This window comes from Schistocerca serialis, chromosome 8 (assembly GCF_023864345.2).
Source record: "Schistocerca serialis cubense isolate TAMUIC-IGC-003099 chromosome 8, iqSchSeri2.2, whole genome shotgun sequence".
Taxonomy (NCBI): Eukaryota; Metazoa; Arthropoda; class Insecta; order Orthoptera; family Acrididae; genus Schistocerca; species Schistocerca serialis.
This window is the reverse complement of record NC_064645.1, coordinates 443,219,408-443,240,095: the sequence shown is the minus strand read 5'-3', so window position 1 is coordinate 443,240,095 and position 20,688 is coordinate 443,219,408. Positions and strand designations below refer to the sequence as shown.

The 20,688-nt window shown below is 40.9% G+C and overlaps 1 protein-coding gene across 1 annotated transcript in view; it reads left to right on the top strand.

The window, feature by feature from the left end:
* The window catches only part of LOC126416795 (lymphoid-specific helicase-like), a gene marked incomplete in the record, with an annotated part of 155,008 nt that overhangs the window by 42,997 nt on the left and 91,323 nt on the right, over positions 1–20,688 (top strand). Inside the window, 1 exon segment of the mRNA XM_050084665.1 lies at positions 1,186–1,365. Within this exon segment, the coding sequence (XP_049940622.1) occupies positions 1,186–1,365 (180 nt within the window).

Sequence of the window (20,688 nt, the reverse complement as noted above, 5' to 3'; positions counted from 1 at the left end):
TACATAGTTTTTCTCTGCTCGTAAATGTTGAAAAAATGTAGATGGATTGTTTTCACTTTCTCTGGTATGCTCTTTATATCTAATTTTGAAGTTTCTACCAGTTTTCCATATGTAGAATTTGTGACATGTGTTGCACGAAATTTTGTAAATGCTGAGATTGTTGAGTATGGGAATTTTTGAGCTGCCTTTCTGAAGTTTGTGTTTGAGGCTGTGTGTGTTTTTAAATACAAATGCGATGTCAATTTTGTTGAACAGTTTGTTAATTTTGTTCGAGATGCTTCCTAGACAGGTCATGGTTATGTATTTTGTTTTCTTCTTTTTCGTTGTTTGTATGCTTAGTGTTATATATATTTGTACCCTTCATGTTGTGTTTTATTGTGGTATAATTGTGTTACAATTTTGGGGTCATAATCATTTTGCTGGGCTATGTATTCCAAGATTTTTATTTGTCTCGGGATTGCTTCATCATCTAGTGGGAAGTTTATTAATCTGTTCAGCATTGTGTAGAAGAATGCGAGTTTGTGGGCTTTTGGATGACATGAGTGTGCATTGATAATACAGTCTGTTGTGGTAGGCTTTATGTAAATTTGGAAGCAATGTTTGGCTATTATTCATAAATAATCATGTCATTAAAAGACATATTTTGCATTGTGGGCCCCAAAGAACAACAGTAATGATATCAGTATATTAAAGCACTTGATACAACTCTCAAAAATTCTCAAGAAAATCTACTTTTAAGTCCTCAGTATATCCAATTCCCTAAAGTAAGACTGGTTTCTTGACTGGCAGTATGTCTTCCTTAGAATGTTTCTGTGCTATGGGGAGAGCTTAATTCTTGGCCAATGATAACTCTCAAAGATGAATGTTCTGTGAATGTTTCCGCGAAGCATTATTTGATTTAAAGTAATCTTCAGACAGAATAGGCTGAAAAAGATAGTTACTGTGCTGTATGTACTTGTCTGCCAGCCCTGGCAATGGTTTGTACTTGATAAGTCTTAATTCTCACAGTTGCAACAATGTCACTAAACAGAATGTTCTTTGATGTTTACAAATATTTGTGTTATTTATCTGAAGTCCAGCTATAATACTTTCTACTAATAGAATTTCTGCTGAGAAATAGAGGAAAAAGATTAATGTTATCACCATTATATATGAAAACATTAATTGGAAGTATTTGTTTAACAGGCAATACAGAATGCAAGCAAAAAAAGAAATTGTGAAGTTAACAAAGAGCCTAACAAATCTCCAGAAGATGCCTGTAAAAATGAGGAAAATAATGTGAAAACTGTTTCTCAAAAACAACCAGTGCTCTTTGAAGGTGGTGTGCTGCGCAGTTATCAGATTGATGGACTGGAATGGTTGAAGGTATTATTCGTACTACTCAATTTTTTTATGACAGCAAGAATATATATAAAGAAAATGCTTAACAGTGGCTTATTGGTTTCAGTAATTGGGATACTTCATCATTATAGTATCATCCTGCTTTCACACTCCCGGAGTTAATATTTTCCTGCTGTTTACAGCATTTTCTGGCACTCCTATCAAATTTCTTGTGTTCACAATGTTAATTCACACCTCGTTTTGCATTAATGTAATCACAATTTTCCGCAGTTTACCCTTTAGGAAACTATGTTCGTGGAGAAAAAACTGATGTAATTGACATAAAATGACGCTGGTGTGGCTTTGTCCTTTGTAGTGTTAATTGTGGCTAAGTTTCTTGACAACAGGGTGCTCTGTTCAATAGATTTGGAGTAGTAAAAGTTAGTGCTGTCCATGGTTTATCTCCTGTCCCAGCCAACTTCTACTTCACATGGAGTACTTCTGGAGATGTTTCACATGTAAACAGAGTGTGTGTGTGTGTGTGTGTGTGTGTGTGTGTGTGTCAGTCAGTGTTTGCGCTAGACAATAAGAATAAATTCTCGGAAAGGATTTTGCTAACTGCTGGTGTAGTGTTTCATTACTTAAATAATGAATGAGACAACTGCAGAATTTTGAAAAACATCAATTATTATGAATAAAACTAAGTCAAATGTTTCTACTTGCCAGACAGTTACCAATTCCAATTAAATCAGCAGGTAAACATACTACAAAATTAAGATAACCTTTATTGGATATGAGCGAGTCTGTAATGAGTATTTTGATTCCTATATGTACGTATCATAGATAAACTACGAAAATGTAATGGGGTTCCTGTATATAATTTTTACCGTTTAAAAATAAAAGAATGGAAAATCCAGGATGGAATGACGATATTATGAGAAGCAAAAGTTGCTACTCACAATATAGCAGAGATGCTGAGTTGCAGATAGGCACAACAAAAAGACTCACACAAAGCTTTCACCTAATAAGGCCTACATCAACAGAGAAATAACACAAGTCAGATGGAGGGAGGGGGAGGAAGTAGTGGAAAAGGAGAGAAATAAAAAGACTGGGTGTGGTGGTGCAATGACGGCTGTGTTGTGCTGGAATAGGAACAGGGAATGGGCTGGATGGGTGAGGACAATGAGTAATGAAGGTTGAGGCCAGGCGGGTTATGGGAAAGTAGGATGTATTGCAGGGAAAGTTCCCACCTGCACAATTCAGAAAATCTGTTGTTGGTGGGAAGGATCCAGATGGCACAGGCTGTGAAGCAGTCATTGAAATGAAGCATATCATGTTTGGCAGTGTGTTCAGCAACAAGGTTGTCTGCTTGTTTCTTGGTCACAGTTTGTCAATGGTCATGCTCCATTCACGTCTGAATGAATGGCCACTGACAAACTGGGCCAAGAAAAAAGTGGACCACCCTGTTGCTGAACACGCTACCAAACATGATAGCCTTCATTTCAATGACTGTTTCACAGCCTGCACCATACCAATCCTTCCCACCAACACCAGCTTTTCTGAAATGCACAGGCGGAACTTTCCCTGCAATACATCCTACTTTCCCGTAACCCTCCTGGCCTCAACCTTCATTAGTCATGTCCTCACCCATCCAGCCCCTTCCCCGTTCCCATTCCAGCACCACACAGCCATCATTCCACCATCACACTCATGTCTTTTTACTTCTCTTCTTTCCCACTACTTCCCTCCCCACCTCTCCCCTGCCCTCTGTCTAACCTGCAGCACTTCACTGCCTGCCACCCCCACCATACTATCCCTCCCCCTCCCCACCCCAGCCTCCTCCTTACCCCCACCCAGACGCCAATCCCATCATGCACTGGTGCTGCTGCTGCTCGCAGTGTGGTTTCAGTTGCCTGAGACTGCAGTTGTGTGTGTGTGTGTGTGTGTGTGTGTGTGTGTGTGTGTGTGTAGTGTTGAGGAAGGCCTTAATGGCCGAAAGCTTTGTGAGAGTCTCTTTGCTGTGCCTATCTGCGACTCAGCGTCTCCACTATATGGTGAGTAGCAACTTTCCTTCTCATAATACAGGGTGGTTCAAAAAGAATTCCACAACTTTAAAAATATGTATTTAATGAAAGAAACATAATATAACCTTCTGTTATACATCATTGCAAAGAGTATTTAAAAAGGTTTTTTTTCACTCAAAAGCAAGTTCAGAGATGTTCAATATGGCCCCCTCCAGACACTCGAGCAATATCAACCCGATACTCCAACTCGTTCCACACTCTCTGTAGCATATCAGGCGTAACAGTTTGGATAGCTGCTGTTATTTCTCGTTTCAAATCATCAATGGTGGCTGGGAGAGGTGGCCGAAACACTATATCCTTAACATACCCCCATAAGAAAATAATCGCAGGGGGTAAGATCAGAGCTTCTTGGAGGCCAGTGATGAAGTGCTCTGTCACGGGCTGCCTGGCGGCCGATCCATCGCCTCGGGTAGTTGACGTTCAGGTAGTTACGGACAGATAAGTGCCAATGTGATGGCGCTCCATCCTGCTGAAATAAGAATTGTTGTGCTTCTTGTTCGAGCTGAGGGAACAGCCAATTCTCTAACATCTCCAGATACTGTAGTCCAGTTACAGTAGCACCTTCGAAGAATAAGGGACCAAAAACTTTATTGGCTGAAATGGCACAGAAAACGCTCACCTTAGGCGAGTCACGTTCATACTGAGTTGTTTCCCGCAGATTCTCATTGCCCCATATACAGACATTGTGACGGTTGACTTTCCCGTTAGTGTGGAAAGTTGCTTCATCACTAAACACAATCTTTGAAACGAAAGATTCATCTGTTTCCATTTGAGCAAGGATAAAATCACAGAAATCGATTCTTTTAATCTTATCAGCTGCAGACAGTGCTTGAACCAATTTCAGACGATAAGGTTTCGTAACTAACCTTTTTCGTAGGACTCTCCATACAGTTTATTGTGGAATTTGCAGCTCCCTGCTAGCTCTGCGAGTCGATTTTCCTGGGCTGCGAACAAATGCTTGCTGGATGCGTGCTACATTTTCATCACTCATTCTCGGCCGTCCAGAACTTTTCCCTTTGCACAAACACCCATTCTCTGTAAACTATTTATACCAATGTTTAATACACCACCTATCAGGAGGTTTAACACCATACTTCGTTCGAAATGCACGCTGAACAACTGTCGTCGATTCACTTCTGCCGTACTCAGTAACACAAAAAGCTTTCTGTTGAGCGGTCGCCATCTTAGCATCAACTGACGCTGACGCCTAGTCAACAGCGCCTCAAGCGAACAAATGTACAACTAAATGAAACTTTATAGCTCCCTTAATTCGCCGACAGATAGTGCTTAGCTCTGCCTTTTGTCGTTGCAGAGTTTTAAATTCCTAAAGTTGTGGTATTCTTTTTGAATCACCCTGTATTATTACCACTTAAAAAGTTATTTCACACATTTTACATTTTCCCGCATTTTACACCATTGTTTTAATTCCTTTTAAAAGTGTAAATGCGGGGTTTCAGTGTAGTTCTCAAAGAGATTCCAAGACTTAACATGACTGAAGACTGATTCGATTTATTTATCATACCATTCTTACTTGCATCTTGAGCTGATGGATGCACGGTGTAGCACTGTAGCACCTGGCACAATGACCTGTTTATTCAGGCGAAGTATTCACAAGACACTTCATAAAATGCTATCCCACAACCAATATTGTTGACTGCACAGACAAGCCACTAAAGTTAATTCAGTGTTTGATGAAAGATGTGTGTGCATAAAAATTGGCCAACTGCTGCCAACATTAGAGTTTAACCGATTTTAGTGTGCGTAACTCCGTATGTTTGACTGTATCATGAACCAAAGTTCCATGTATATTACATACTCTAAAATTGAAATGTGTATGCATTTATAAACATAACAACTTATGTTAAACACATTTATCTAAAATTCAGCTTTATTCCACTGTATTAGGGCTGTGTAATGTACTTATTTCATTAAGTAGTAAAGTAATTGATTTAGAAGAAAAATAAAAAGTTGAAAATAAACACTAGTGATAGAATCCTGCTTATAGAAGTATGCTGCAATATTTCCCCTTAGGAGTAGTTGCATTCGGTTGCAGACACATCATCTGAAGTTTCCTGCCTGTACAGCCTTTGGCATGTAGCATCTCACTCAAAGATCTTCTCAGATCAGCACAGTGTTGGGAGAAGCTGGACCACTGAGCAGACTCAGCTGGGCTCACAGTGAGAGAGTTGCAGAATCCCAAATCTTGGCTAGTGTTACTGTTGCCAATATTTTGGTCATCGGAGAAACATGGCTTTCTGAATGCCTTTGAGATTGTGAAAAAATTCCATAAATACAAATCATTCCCCCTGTGAGTTTGTGATATTTTGTGTATTCTCATCATCATTCTGTTGTTGTTTTTTTTTAAAAAGCTGCAGTGGCCCCTAAGAACATTGGGTATCAAATTGCATGGTTTTGTCGCTTTGTGTCTTAAGCAAGGGTGGTTCCATCTGTCTGGTAAATTCAATGAAAGAATGGAGTGTTTGTTGTGCCTTCCTGGTGGTAAGCCTGATTATTGCAGGAATCATATAAAGAATTTCAACAATGTACAGCATACAGTTCATTGTTGACAACAGTCTGAATTGGTCAGTGCGTTAACTGCAATTGAAAATGTAGAAAGTCGTGTTTCTTGCCATTATTAAACATTTTCATTTGATGTTTTGGATTTCTGCATGAATCAAAACAGAACTGGATGAAGTTCGTGTGGACTCCGCACCATCGTTGAAAACCATTTAGTTTTGAGTTAATGAATTTAAATGTGGTGGACAAGTGCCAAAGATGAAGTGGTTTCTTGCTGTCCAGTTAACAAATGCCTGATATAATAACGCAAGACTGTCAAAAATTTGTGAGATTTCTGAGACTATGCATCTCAGCTGAGCATGTGTATAATATCCTGCACAGAGAATTGGCTACGAAGATGCTATGTGCTGAGATTCCTCACAGTTAACCGAATGTGTGCCCAGTACAACGTTTCAGAATGGTGTGTGGTGATGTTTAATCGCAAAGTGCGAGACATTTTGCATCAATTTGCAACTTGGATGAAACCTGGATCCTCACACCAGAGTCATCAAGGCAGTCAGTAGACAAAGGCTGGTAAAAGTGCACTGAATAAGGTAAAAGACATTTTGTCAGCTGGTAAGTTGGTGACCACTCTTTTTGGAATTCCCAAACAATAATCCTCATAGGATACTTAAAAAACGCAGAACCATAACTGGATACTACTATGCTTCGTTGTTGGATCATTTGAAACTTGCAATGCCTGAAAAAAGACCCAGGTTGGCACTCAAAAAAGTGCTTTTTCGCCAGGACAATGCATCATCCCTCACACCAGTGACAACAATGGCAAAAAGTGCATGAATTGGGCTTTTAATTGGTTCCATATCCATCCTGTTAACCAGACTTACTCCCAAGTGATTTCTTCCGGCTCTCTTCCTGGAAAGAAATTTTCATCAAATGTGTTGCAGTCAACAAAAATTTTGCGATGTTTGACAGTACCTCCTTTACCAGTGGTATGAAAAAGCTGGATAGTCAAGCAGTGGTTATATGATGTTTAGTGGCATGTGAAGGGAAGTTTTATGTTGGACTATGAAATTTTAAGTTACACAAGAAACCTCGATTTTCTTGCTTTCATGTGTCACTTCAGGCTTAGATCATTTGTGTGGTGGAATGTGTATTGGGTAAACCATATGAGGACTCCTCATCTTTCGTGGGTTATTACCCAAGTGTTTTTCTTTAATACTGTCTTTATTTAGGTTCCCACATATTTTTGAAACAGGGAATTTTAGTGAAAATTAAGATGTTTACTGGTACAAGGAGCATAAGGGCATTTGACTGAGGTAGATTATTTTATAAACTACTAGCTATTTGCTCTTTGAAAATTTCAACTCTACATGTTCTGTAAGTTGGAACTAATTATTCCTTTGTTGTTAGAAATCATGAAATTACTCTGTGAATAATGTTTTGTGAACAGTAGTTGGAATAAGAAATTAGGTGTTTGTATTACATACAGAACAGACGAGAGAGAAAAATGTATGTATTTAAGGTGTGGAATTTATTGTTGCAAGTGTAGTCACTCCAGCCTTTCTATGTCTCAGTTGCTCCCAAAGTTGATGGAACTTTGACCTGACCTGGTAACCTATGTCCACGCATTTTCGTTACGTCCTCTTTATGAAGGGTAAGAAAGAAAATATATGTGTGGTCAAAATAAGTTTATTTGTTTTATAAATATAGAATGACTTTACTAAATCTGTGACGGCTCCACATGAACCATTGTTTGGCGGTAAGGTAGCATGAGATAGGTGCACAACTCGCTAGACAGAGACATGGATCAGTACACTATAAAAGCTTTGTGCCCCAAGTTATTTCCAGGGCTTATCTCACACACTTTTTAGTTCTTATGAAAGCATACTGAGAATGGAATGTCCAGAGTGGAACATACTTTTTCATACAAAGAGTAGGAAGTACTAGTAAAGAGCACATAAGTTACTCCAGTGTTCAGTGAGAATGATGCATTCCTTTTAAATTAACACATTGTGGACAGATCTCAAGTTCACTTGTGTTTTGCTCGCCATCTGTTAAGGACAGATCTTGAGATAAGTTGCGTTTTCTACATGCTGTCTGTAGGTGCCATTTTCTTTGATGTATTTTAACTACTGGATCTATTTAGATGTTTACACCAGTAGCCAATGTATCAAACTTGATTGCTTCTTGTACATTTTGCTAATTTAGAGTTTCGATCGTATTTTTATCTTTCAAATAGTTACTATTTCCATCTGGAAGTTCCTACTGGTTTTCAAGTGGCCACCAAGAAAACGGAAGAAAATGAACGGATCTGAAATGCTTATGGAGGTTTTTAACCATGATTATTCAGATGTTCCTAGTGAGAATGAAGACCCAGATGACTGTGAATGAGTTTTCTTATTGTTGTGAGGTTGTTTCTGTTGACAGTGACATCATTAGACCTGTAAAGAAATGTAAGTTGACAGTGTTTTCAAGTCGTCCTGACAATAACGATGAAGGTGGGTGTGTTCTTGTGAATTATGTTTTGTCATGATGTTAACACTGTTGAGATTTGGGCCCCGTCTTGAACATTTTAAGTATGCACAAGGTTAGAAAGTGGCTGTGACTTCATTAAAGCCTTACGATATGTTTATACTGCAGTCTCACTGGTCGCATCTTGCTGATATGGCTCAGCAACAGTGAAAAAAGCCCAATAAACTTTACTAGCACATTTAACCTGCAGCATCGCTTCACCCTCAAATCTCGTCGCAGGTTCAGTCCTAGTCCGGCACACAGTATGTCCGGCAGGAAATTTCAAATTAGTGCAGCATCCACTGCAGAGTAAAAATTCATTCAAGTACTGTTGTCATTCTGTGTAATATTATCATTTTACAGTACAAAAACTAGGAGGGTGTCAGCATGTGTTTATGTATTTTGCATTGACTTTTCATGAGCTGGTAGGAGGATATGGGGGGAAAAACCTAATATTCAAACCAACATTGTCTGGCAGCTCGTTTGTGACATCATCCTCATTGTTTATTAAGTGACATGCTCCCGTTACTAGAAGTGTTCAGAATAATGATTAACAAGTAAAAATAAGTGATGTACAATCGTAAAGGATTTTCTCGTAGTTTTTAATTTCTCATTATATTCCCAGGTTCTTTGTACTTATCTCTCTACTTACTAGTATAAAGCAGCGCAGATGAAATTCTTGAGAATAACAAAGAGATTTAGTGAGTGTATTGAGTAGTCTCTGTAAAGTGTTAGTAAGACATGGATGTTCTGTTCTGTGTAGTAGTAAATTGAAGGGTTGCTTTACTTTCAAATCACTTCTTGCAAGCCGTAAATGGTTGACTTCTTGTAAGTTAGAGTGGAGAGCAGCTACGAAGATGCAGAAGCATGTGGAAGTGTACCATGTGACTCACGGCCAGTTGTGTGCCAGTGACATTCTTGTGTTTGTTCTGTGCGGGCCGTGCTGTGTTCGGAAGTTCTAACTGTTTATTTCAGTCATAGCGTTCCTTGCTGAGTACTGACTGCCTTCATAGTGTTCATTATGAGTGATGGTAAGCAATCACGCCAAGTGCTACACAAACAGGCAAGAGCAATAGTGTTCCATGTGTACCAATACTTTGAGACAATCTTCCGCTGAATCCACGCCAGCACAAAGTGCGGGTCGCGCCATTGCCAAACACCAGGAGTCGCGCTATTTCCAAATGCCAGGAGCAGAGAGCTGAAGCCTGTAGTGATGGTCTGAGGACCATTCAGAGAATATCCAGCGAAGGTAAGACGTCTGTGCAAGCCTGCAGCTTAGCTGTTTTCAAATCACCAGGAAGCAACAAACCGCAAAAAAGAAGTGAGTGAACTAGACAATTTAGCGAAAAACGTTCAGCGACGCATAGTGTTCAGCATATATGCTGAAGGCGAGTATCCAATGGCAGAGAAACAAGTTTTGCGTATGAAAGAAGCTGAAAATTTTAACGGAAGCAAATGGACCATTGTAGTGGGACGAAATTGAAGCGTCACCCATCCCCCAGTGTCAGCCCAGTTTGCAGGTGAATAAAAGTTTAATTTAGTTTTGTTTATATATTTTTGTAATATTTGTAATGGTTGTGAAGTGTCTAAAGTTTTTGTATTTTTTTTATGTTTCATGTACGGAGAGGGCGGCGCAACGAACGGAGACAGCATCTTCGTTGCTGGGACCGGAGAGAAAATTGCTGGCCACTATACGTCGCGGGTCGACAGCCTAAGAGCAACAGAAGACCCTGAAACCGAGTTGTTGCGTCGTGCTTCTAAAAATTGAAAATGAATAATTTGTAATGTTTTGTACAACAATGACGTCGTAGAGAGTTTAATCTTATTGATACTGTTAGTTTTGTCTTGTCAAGGCTCAGATTCACATCTGTATGTAGGAAGATAATAAACTAGTGGATGCTATTAAAGTTGAAATAAGTGTTCCGAGGATTTATTTATGAAGAATTATGTGAATGAATTAATAATATATTTGACAAGATGATTGAATTTTGACAGCATTCATCGTGACTTCGAATCTCAAAAAGTTTATTCAGTGTGGTCCTAATATCGATTAAATCAGATAATGTGTATCAATATAATTTCTGAGGAGAAACAAACGACATTTAAAAATTGAAAAAGTTTACGCAAACCAGTTGGACTGAGACGTAATTCTGCGCATACGACTCAAATGATGATTTAGTGTTTCGTTCAAGAACCATTCTGAGACAATTTAAAAAGAATATAAATAATTTTGAAGTGGGTTGTAACTGACGTAGGTGACGAAGTCTACACATGGTCATATGTCAAAAGAAAATCGTTTATAAGAAACTTACGTCGTTACACTACACCATGTTGAGGATACTGAAAGACATGGGGTTCAGGTATCAGAAAACAAACGATGGTAGGAAATTATTAATGGACCAAAGCAATATTGTAGCTGCAAGGACTGTATTTGAGAACAATGCAGATCAGAGAAGCTGGTACATCTCGAATTTATTACTTAGATGAAACTTTTGTTAATCAGAACCACGCTAGGGCTATGTGCTGGAAAATGAGCAGCGGGTACGATGGATAAATGTTCTTGTTGGTAAGGGTAACAGAATTGTAGTGCTTCGTGTCAGATCAGCAGATACTGGCTTTATTCCCCAGGGTAAGCTGATTTTTTTTTTTTTTTTTTTTTAAGGCGTCAAAAGATAAGAATTCTGGAGTTTACCACTCTGAAATGATATACAGCATCTTCAAAAGGTGGTTTACACAATAATTATTGCCACATATTCCTGCATCTTCAGTTATAGTTGTGGACAATGCAAGCATCCACTCAGTGCAAGTGAACAAAGCTCCAAATACGAACTCCAAAAAGGCAGACATTATTGCATGGCTGTCATCTAATGGAATACCTCATAACTCGTCGCATACCAGAGCAGAATTGCTGGTTCTTGCCAATCAACACAAGCCTGCATACAGAGTTTATGAGACAGGCGAAATTGCAAAGCAGTATGGACACCGTATTGTTAAGATTATCCCCATACCATTGCCATTGCAACCCAATCGAGCTGGTATGGGCTCAGGTGAAAGCATATATTGCGGAAAAGAACAATATATTCAAAATTGCAGATGTTGATAGACTTACACGTGCGGCAATAGACAGCATCTCAACATCTGCATGGGCAGCTTGTGTAAGACATGCAGAAAAACTGCAACATAAAGAATACAACAGGGAAATTGGCAGGGACATGGTTATGGATACATTTTTCATAAATCTTGCTGAGTCTGATTCATCTACATTGGACAGTGTCTGATTCATCTACAGTGGACAGCAAAGACGATGGCTCAGATTTCTTGCTGTGAAATATGTAAGTACCAATTACTGCTACTTATGACTTTATTTGTGTGACTGTGCCTGCAGCAGCATAAAAAATTATTAGTAGCTCAAGTTTCACCTTTGACTTCATAACAATGCTGTTTTCTTCAAGAACATATATCGTTCAATTAAATACACATACTATAACGCTGCCGGCCGCAGTGGCCGAGCGGTTCCAGGAAGGTATCCGCCTTGAGCAAAAGACAATTGTTTCTTTCTGTGGTATCACCCGGAGACATTTTGTTGACGTTTCAGCATCATTGCTGCGCTTTCATTTGCTTTCTGTTACATAATAGGAAAAATATTAGTTATTACTTACATGTATATATAAATTAGAGCTTTTAAGAAAGCTTTTACAAATACGAAAACAGCATAAAGTTTTGCATATATACCTTGTTACCACATGAAGTGATTTTCTGGTTTTTTATGTTTTTCTTTACAGCTGTTTTACTTTCAGATTCTGTCTTTTTCAACCATATAGAATTTAATGTAGAGAAATTATGTATCTCGATAATTTATACGATTGGGAATGTTGAGATTGAGTTGAACATTAATTAATTCTATGTGGAAGGTTGTGTGTGTGTGTGCGTGTGTGTGTGTGTGTGCGTGTGTGTGTGTGTGTGCGTGTGTGTGTGTGCGTGTGCGTGTGTGTGTGTGTGTGTGTGTGTGTGTGTAAAGATTCGCATTACTAAGGATGCAATTCATAAAGTTCACTGTGGAACGATGTTTATGCTAGTGCGCCGTCAGCTGTCTCAGTGCACGAACTGACACAAGGAAATTAGGAAATCGGCAGTGTGGCAATGTATTTGCCCCCCCCCCCCCCCCTCTCTCTCTCTCTCTCTCTCTCTCTCTCTCTCTCTCTCTCTCTGTGTGTGTGTGTGTGTGTGTGTGTGTGTGTGTGTGTGTGTGTGTGTGTGTGTGTGTGTGGGAGAACGCGCAACGTACCTACCTGCCTGCCTTCATAGCTGCTCTCCATTCTAGATTTCTTTGTGCAGTGGAACTTAAATTTTTAGTTTTCATCTAAATAATGGGCATGCATCGGAACTAGATTATGTATAATTTTGTACCATTGGTGAACATAAGCTGTGCTTTTAATTGTAGTCATAAACTAACTACAGGCAGCTTTGGACCAGCTCTGGTAAAGTTAAAAACTTATTTTTTAGTGTTGCATATATTTTTAGAAAAATATTAATGTATTTCATTGTTCATGTGCCATCCTCTACAGACAATTATTTTTCTTTGTATGATAAGCCTTGAAACATAGCACAACATTGGTGGTATTTAGTGTGTTCTGTATACGTACTTGCAAATTGCGCATGTGCTCATTGGAGTATTGGTAAGTACACATAGTCAATAATTTTGGAAAAGTGCTTACCAGTAAAACTTACCAAGGTTCTCATCAGAGAACCTTCCTCTTCCAGCGTTCCTCTTTTCTGTGGTGCAGGTGTCATAAAGCTCTATTGCTAGATACAGATGAAACTCTCCACCATACTAGAATAATAATTTGCAACTCCTGGTGGTTTTGTATTTTTTCCCTAGACTTTGTCACTCTCCTTCGTGTCTGATGTTTGTCATATTACAGACGTTAAACATTTGCACTTCTTTTATTGAACTATTTTAGGGTAAGCATTGTATAAATGGACATAAACTGGACCCAATATGTTTGTTTGTTCTTTAGTTTTGGCACATATAGCCTCTCATTGAGAAGAGTACAACTTCAGTTGTTCCATGATTATGAACTAGGGATGGTGGTATTTTCTGAAACAACCAGTTTTTGGTTATATCAGTTTTTTTCTTTTTTCCCAACCACACCAGTTTAGCCTGATTGTAAAAATCGGTTGTTATAGGATTCTGAAACAACCAGTTTTTGGTTTTTATACCTATTTCCTGTAATAAATGTAGAAATGGAACAAAGATTGAAAAATTTTAACTCCCTCAGTTTCAAGATACATTGAATCAAAATATTAAATGAGATAGGTAAATAAAAAAAACAGTCTGTCCATCGTTGGCTGCTTTTGTCGAAAAGCAGTAAGTGGTTTAGCACTGCAAAATATCACCAGTATCCTCCTAATGACATTAATTTTTCAAAGCTTTGTCCAGAAATTGTATTGTAATTGGAGAACATACTACTATTTGAGCATTACTCGTAGTCAGTGTTACTGGGTGAAAACTGAGGATGAAGAGCTCTATCTTTCATGTTAATTTATCAGTGTTCATGGGGTACAAGCAGATAAAGGCATATTATGTAGATACAGGCAGCAGACAAGTTGTTGGTAAGTTTTTAATTTATTACTGTTACCATAAATTACTTTGTTTTTATTATTTCATAGAAGTGAAGCTTTATACTTCATTACTATGTCACTTCGTAAAAATGTTTCCAGACTAATGTTGGTGCCATTGTGGAGTACAATGGATGTCGGGCAGTGACATGAGAAACTACAGTGTAGACCAGGTCTTGTGCACTGGATGTACACGTGTACCTTAAGCCTTGACACAAACCAACTGGGACGTTATTGTCTTGGCAATGCTGTACCAATTCTTGTGCCATGTGTTACTCTTTTCTTTCACTATTGTCATTAAAATAGCACTAATTACTTTTCCCATTTTTATAATAATGCAATATTTCAAACCAATGCAAATTTTACTAATAAAAATTACTTCTGCCTTCTAAAAAGTTTATTTAAAATTGAAAAACTTTGGTAGTGGTGCTGCTATGGCTACTTGAAATGTTGTTGTTGTGTGTGTGTGTGTGTGTGTGTGTGTGTGTTTGTTTTAATTAATTAATTTGGTTATTAGAAAATAAGAGAAACCAAATATTGTCAAATACTGGTATTACTTTTAACCAGAAGATTTTTCCCATGTAGACAGGGCTCAAATAAAAATTGATGATAGTGTGCTCCTGTTGCACATTTGAGTTCATGTGTGTTGTCACTACAGAGTATGTATGAAAAGTGTGGGGAACAATTTTTTTTCCCTTATGTGACAGTACGTCACAGTGAGCTTGCACCATGCGTTGTGTGTGGTGGTGGGGGCCGAACCATAAACATGCATCTAGTGCCAGTCACTTGTGAGCTTTTGTTCGGGCGAGATTATGGTTTTAGTGGAATCCTGCTGAGTGACTGTGCAAGCACAAAATGTAGCAAATGATTGAATAGTGTTGTGCCATCGAATTTTGTGTTGGCCTGGGTAAATAAGGTACTGAGACATTGGCCATGATCGCCAAGTGTTCGAAGTTGAATATATGTTACAAACTGCAGTTCCTAAGCGGCCCGAGCTTCTTCAAAGGTGGCCGAGAGTACGTAGAGGATGAGCCCCATGCTGGCTGATGACAATGTGCAATACATGCAGCAAATGGTGAATTCGGACTGTGGGTTAGAAGTGAGTGTGGTCGCAGAGGCAGTTGGCATTGTTAAGATGACAGTGGACACCAGATTACTGTAGATTTGGCAATGTGAATGGTCCGCAATCATCATCATCTCCTCCACATATGGCTCAAATGAGCAAATCCAGAGTGAAAGCCATGCTTCTTGGTTTCTTCCGTGCTAAGGGGGTGGTCGACTGGGAATCTGCAGCTGAGGGCAGACAGTGAATGGTTCTTTGTACCTACAAGTACTGAGAAGACTGAAGAGAAGGGTCAACCAGGTGAGGCCAGCCATTGCCTGATATTGGAAATTGCATCACATTGCACCCAGCCACACCTTCTCAGAGGTCATTGCCTGCCTGACAATTGATGGCATCTGAGCGATTCCCAAAACCTGTTACATTCATGACTTGGCACTAGCATCCTATTTCCTATTACCAAAATTGAAATCCTCCCTCAAAGGACACTGCTATGGGGCCCAAATGGCTGTCAAAGGACCATGTATGGCACTTCAATACAGAATATCTGTTGTAGATTAAATGCACTGTGGAATGTTCTACACACTTTATCAAGTACATTTTTAATTTTAGATAACATTCTCCTTGGTTATTGGCAGAGTTGTTGCTAAAGTGAAACATTATGAAAATAACAGAAAACTGACTCTGGACATAATTTCACTGGAAACTAGTGTTCCAGTGGTCTTTCTGGACCAATAGTCACTAATTTTCAGCTTTATAACAAGCCATTGTGATATAAATAGTAGGGGAGGAAGGAATACAGTTGATCATGCCACATATCTTTCCATCTGGACAATCTAGATTGCTGCGATTATGATGCTTTTGCGACAATGTGTAAACCAAATTTTTTGATTTCATCTGCTGTGGAATTTGAGATCTGTTACAGATGTCAAAAAAAATGACAATATTGGACACTTTTCCTGCTAAAAATTGTGCCCTGAAGCTGAATCGTCAAATTCAAAATCACTAGTGCTACTGCGAAATGTGTTGCTAAAGTGTCCTCTTTTTTCCCAAGTATTTCAGCTCACTTTTTGACACTTCAGATTCTGGGGAATTTTCATCTCTTCTAGAAAAAGATGAATGTGATGTAGCAGCTGTGTATATCAGCGTAGGATAGTTGCAGATTTTGTTGAAGAGTCGTTATCATCCCAGTGAAAGAGTTCACTCTCACTGTTGCTTCCTCTGTAGAACCAAGATGACTTGTCACTTTCTAAGCAAAATAGAATCTTAGTCAATAGCCAGTAACAGAAAATGAAGACTGAAACAGTGACAAAAGACCAGCAGCAAACACAGGGGCTACGTGTAAGCAGGTCGTTTGTTGAAAAGCTAAAATGCGTAGCAGAAATAGGGCTCTGTGGACATCGTGTCCAAAGCACACAGTTTCCCAAGTGGCACTGCATCTTAACCCACCTTGAGTGTACAAGGGTTGTCAATGTGGTGTCTATATCCCCAGAGGGCTCATGATTCTTCCATGAGTTTGTGCGTGGCACCCACAGGGCACAGGGATATTGCAGCCCATTCTTCCTTCCTGGGATGCATTTTCTTCCGTGTGCCGCTTCATCCCCATCCTCACTCCTTCCTCACTGGCCCTGCTCCTGGCTATGTACCTGGTTTCCCTTATTCCTTGCAGTTTTGTTTCTGTTGGCTTTTCTCTTTCATCATTTGTGGTCTCTTTGTGGGGGTTGACCTCCACTTATAAATTTTCTGTCTGTAGTATGAGCCATTTGGGGAAGAACACCCACCCTAGTGTCTATGATGTGGATCCCTCTCCTCCCTTCCTTCCTCTCTTCCTCCCTGTCTTAGCCCCCATCCGTCCTGCTACGTCACTAGCATGTGTAGCCAGTCCGTGTGGTGGGGCTCCTACATACTCATCTGGCTGAGCACGCTTGACAGCACACGAACCGTACATCTGATACCTGATCTGTTGCCTCTCAAAATATGCCTAGGAGTGGTTGCTTGTCGTTCTAGAGCATCGGAACTCCCAGCAATGGCCACTGTGCCAGACAGCCCATGGTGTGGCTGGGTGGTGCCCATGGGGAGAGCCCCTGATTGGAGTGGATGGTATCAGGGCAGATACTTTGCATATGAAGCGTATCAAGCTCCAAAAATCTGGCCGTTCTTGTACAGACATCTCTTCAAGTGGTAATGGATTGTTGAATGCTATTTCTAACGAATCTGCAGTCTATCCTTTCCCAGGCTACACCTTGGGAGGAGGACCAGGACACCTTGGGAGGAGGACCAGGCTTGCCAACTTTGAGTGAAATACTTTCACCACTACATGATCTTCACTAGGATGGACAGGGACACATTCACCACCACAAAGCCACTATTTTTTGTGAAAAATAGATCGACGACAAATTGGGAGAAGTGGAGTCTCTCAGTAAAATGCACTTCGATTCCCTGTTGTTCAAAGCTCTTTCTGCCACCCAGTCTGCAGCTCATTGTGCTTGTGATCATCTTGGTGACATCCCAGTATCTATTACACCTCAGTATCAGTCTCTGAATAAGGTCCATGGAGTCATTTTTCATTGGGACCTCATCCTTCAAACTGATGAGGAACTCTTGGCTAATCTGGAATGATGGGGTGTTCATTTTGTTCAGTGTGTGCAGGAAGGTCATAAAACAAGCAAACCCCTACCAGCACCTTTATTCAGACTTTCGGGGGAGGTATCCTTCCAGAGAAGGTCAAGGTGTCAAGGTTATTGGTGTGTTGTGAAGCCATATGTCCTGCCACCCATGAGGTACTTTCAGTACTGGCGTTTCTTGCACGTCTTCCAGACGTACAACGGACCCTCTGTGGTAACTGTGGACACTCACTCCATGAGGCGAGCCCCTGTGTTCTGCCACCCGTGTGTGTAAATTGTCGCAACAGTCACTCTCCACTCTCACCGTGTTGCCCAGCTTATAAGAAAGAAAAGAACATACAAGAGTGTAAGCCCTAGACTCCACCCTGTGTTGGCGACGTCTACTTTTTCCTCTCTTAAATCCTTTCCCCATCCTCCATCTTCCTTACCGCAGTCTTGTCACCCTCTCCTCTCCCCCTCCCCTGAGGTTCCCGTACCTTCCCCTACAGGTGTTGCTACCCCTCCCTGGCCAAAGAAGTGCCCCCTGTCCTTTGTTACCCATCTGTGATAGGGCTCCCTGCCATGACCCTTCCCCCAGTGCCTCTCAGGCCAGAGACCTGCTACCATAATTCTGCCATGAGACACAATCTGTGTGCCCCCGAGATTGCCTGCGCTTTGTCATTTCTTGATTTTGCAACAGCCTTGTTTCCCACTGTACCCTGCTGTCCTCAACCTGTGAAAGAGGAGGAGGAGGAGCAGAAGAAGAAGAAACATAACTCCCAGGACAAGGCCCCCTGGTGCCCCCGGAGGTGCTGTCTCTCCCCTCTGTTGGAACCAGGTTGATCCTTTGAGGGCTTCCGGTAGTGTCTGCACGTCGGTCTGTGTGATATTGTTAATACGTGGATCCCACTTCTTACCACTTTGCAAGTGGTTGCCATCTGAGTCCACTTGGAATCTGCCATTACAGTTTGCAATCTCTAACTTGAACTCCCCATTGACCAGTTTCTTGCAGACCACAACCTGTATCTTATTAATGATGGTTCCCTACTCATTTTAGTGCTGCTTATGGCAATTTCTCTGCCATTGATCTTTTGCTCTCTTCCCCTTCCCTTCTTCCTTCGTTACACTGATCGCCACACATGATGACCGTGCGCATTGATTCTCTCATTCCCTTCCCACCTCCCGATGACCAGGTTTCCATGCTGGGCTTTTCATCGTAATGATTGCCCTCTGTGTACCTCTCAGGTTGTGTTCACACCTCCTATGTCTGGTTGTGTTGATGAAGTAGTCCATGAACTGTCTGATAAGATAATCTGCACTGCTGGCATTGCCATTCCCCGCTTGACGGGCCCCGTTCACCATCAACCAGTTCCATGGTACAGCACGGCTCTTGCCAGTGCTATCAATGATTATCATTGTGCCTTGCAACATCTTAAGCAACACCCGTCCTCTGCCAGTCTTATTGTATTTAAATGTCTTTGCACCAAAGCCCGTTACTTAATCAAATGGAGAAAACAAGCGTGTTGGGAATGCTTTGTCTCTAGGTTCTTCTGTCCTGTCATCACGGGTCTGGAATACATTCTGCAGCCTCCTCTGTTGTCAGCGGCAGTCTTCCATTCTGGGCTTTGCTCTTCCAGGTGGCCTTTGTACAGATCCGTCGGTTCTCGTGGAACACTTTGCAATCCATTTTGCGACTGCATCAATGTCGGACCCTATCTAGCTGCCTTCCTTCTCCAGAAACAGCAGGTTGAAGCTTCCTGCGTATGTTTCACCTCTTGTCAGGTGGAATCCTACAGTGGCACTTTATTGAATGGTAGCTTCTTGTGGCCCTGTTTCTACTGTAACCAATTGTTTCAACACTTCTGTCCTCCACAATGCCAGTATCCCCTCCAGATGTTTAACTAGATTTGGCTCCAAGGCATTTTCCACTCTCAATGGAGAGATTGTCTCAAGAATCCATTGTTTCCTTGATAGTTACCGATCCATAAGCCTGACAAATGACCCCTGCAAGTTCTAGACTTCGTGGCTCGTTGGCTCAGTCGGGTCCTTGAATCTCAGGACCTTGAATCTCAGGACCTTGAATCTCAGGACCTTGAATCTCAGGACCTTGAATCTCAGGACCTTGAATCTCAGGACCTTGAATCTCAGGACCTTGAATCTCAGGACCTTGAATCTCAGGACCTTGAATCTCAGGACCTTGAATCTCAGGACCTTGAATCTCAGGACCTTGAATCTCAGGACCTTGAATCTTGGGACCTTTTATCTACTTAACAGTATGGCTTTGAGGAGGAATGGTCTCCGATCGATTATCTGCTTCGATTGGAAACTGCAGTTCAGCAGGCCTTTTATCAGTGCTGCCATCTTGTCACAGTTTTCTTCCATCTTTGTAAGGCCTGCAACAGCTTGGCACCATTACATCCTCCTTACGCTCCATGAGTGGGTTCTTCAGGGCAGCCTCCCGATTTTTGTGTGTCAGTTTCTGTTCCAGCAGCTATTCAGAGTCCAGGTTGTTACTGTTCCAGCGCTCCTTGGACCCAGGAGAATGGCGTTCCATAGGGCTCCGTATTAAGTGTCCCCTTTTTTCTACTGGACATATGGCTTCCGCCAGACTGTTGGTGACACCTGCTCTGTATGTGGATGACTTCTGTATGAGGGTTAGTTCCCACTCGGTGGCCAATGTGGAATGACAGCTCCAGTGTGTCATCTAACACGCTTCCAAGTGGATACTCTCACGTGGTTTTGAATACTCTACCCTGAAGTCGAGGGTGGTGCATTTCTGTTCCAGAGTTCTAACTCGGTGCCCAACACCTAACCATGGTCTCTCAGTTCCATTTCTTGGGCCTTCTTTGTGGCAACAAGCTTACTTGTTTGCCCCATATCTATCATCTGAACACAGTGTTCTTCACTTCCTTGCCCACACTTCTTGTTGTGCGGACCATTCAACCCTTCTTCATCTTTACCAAACATAGTTCTG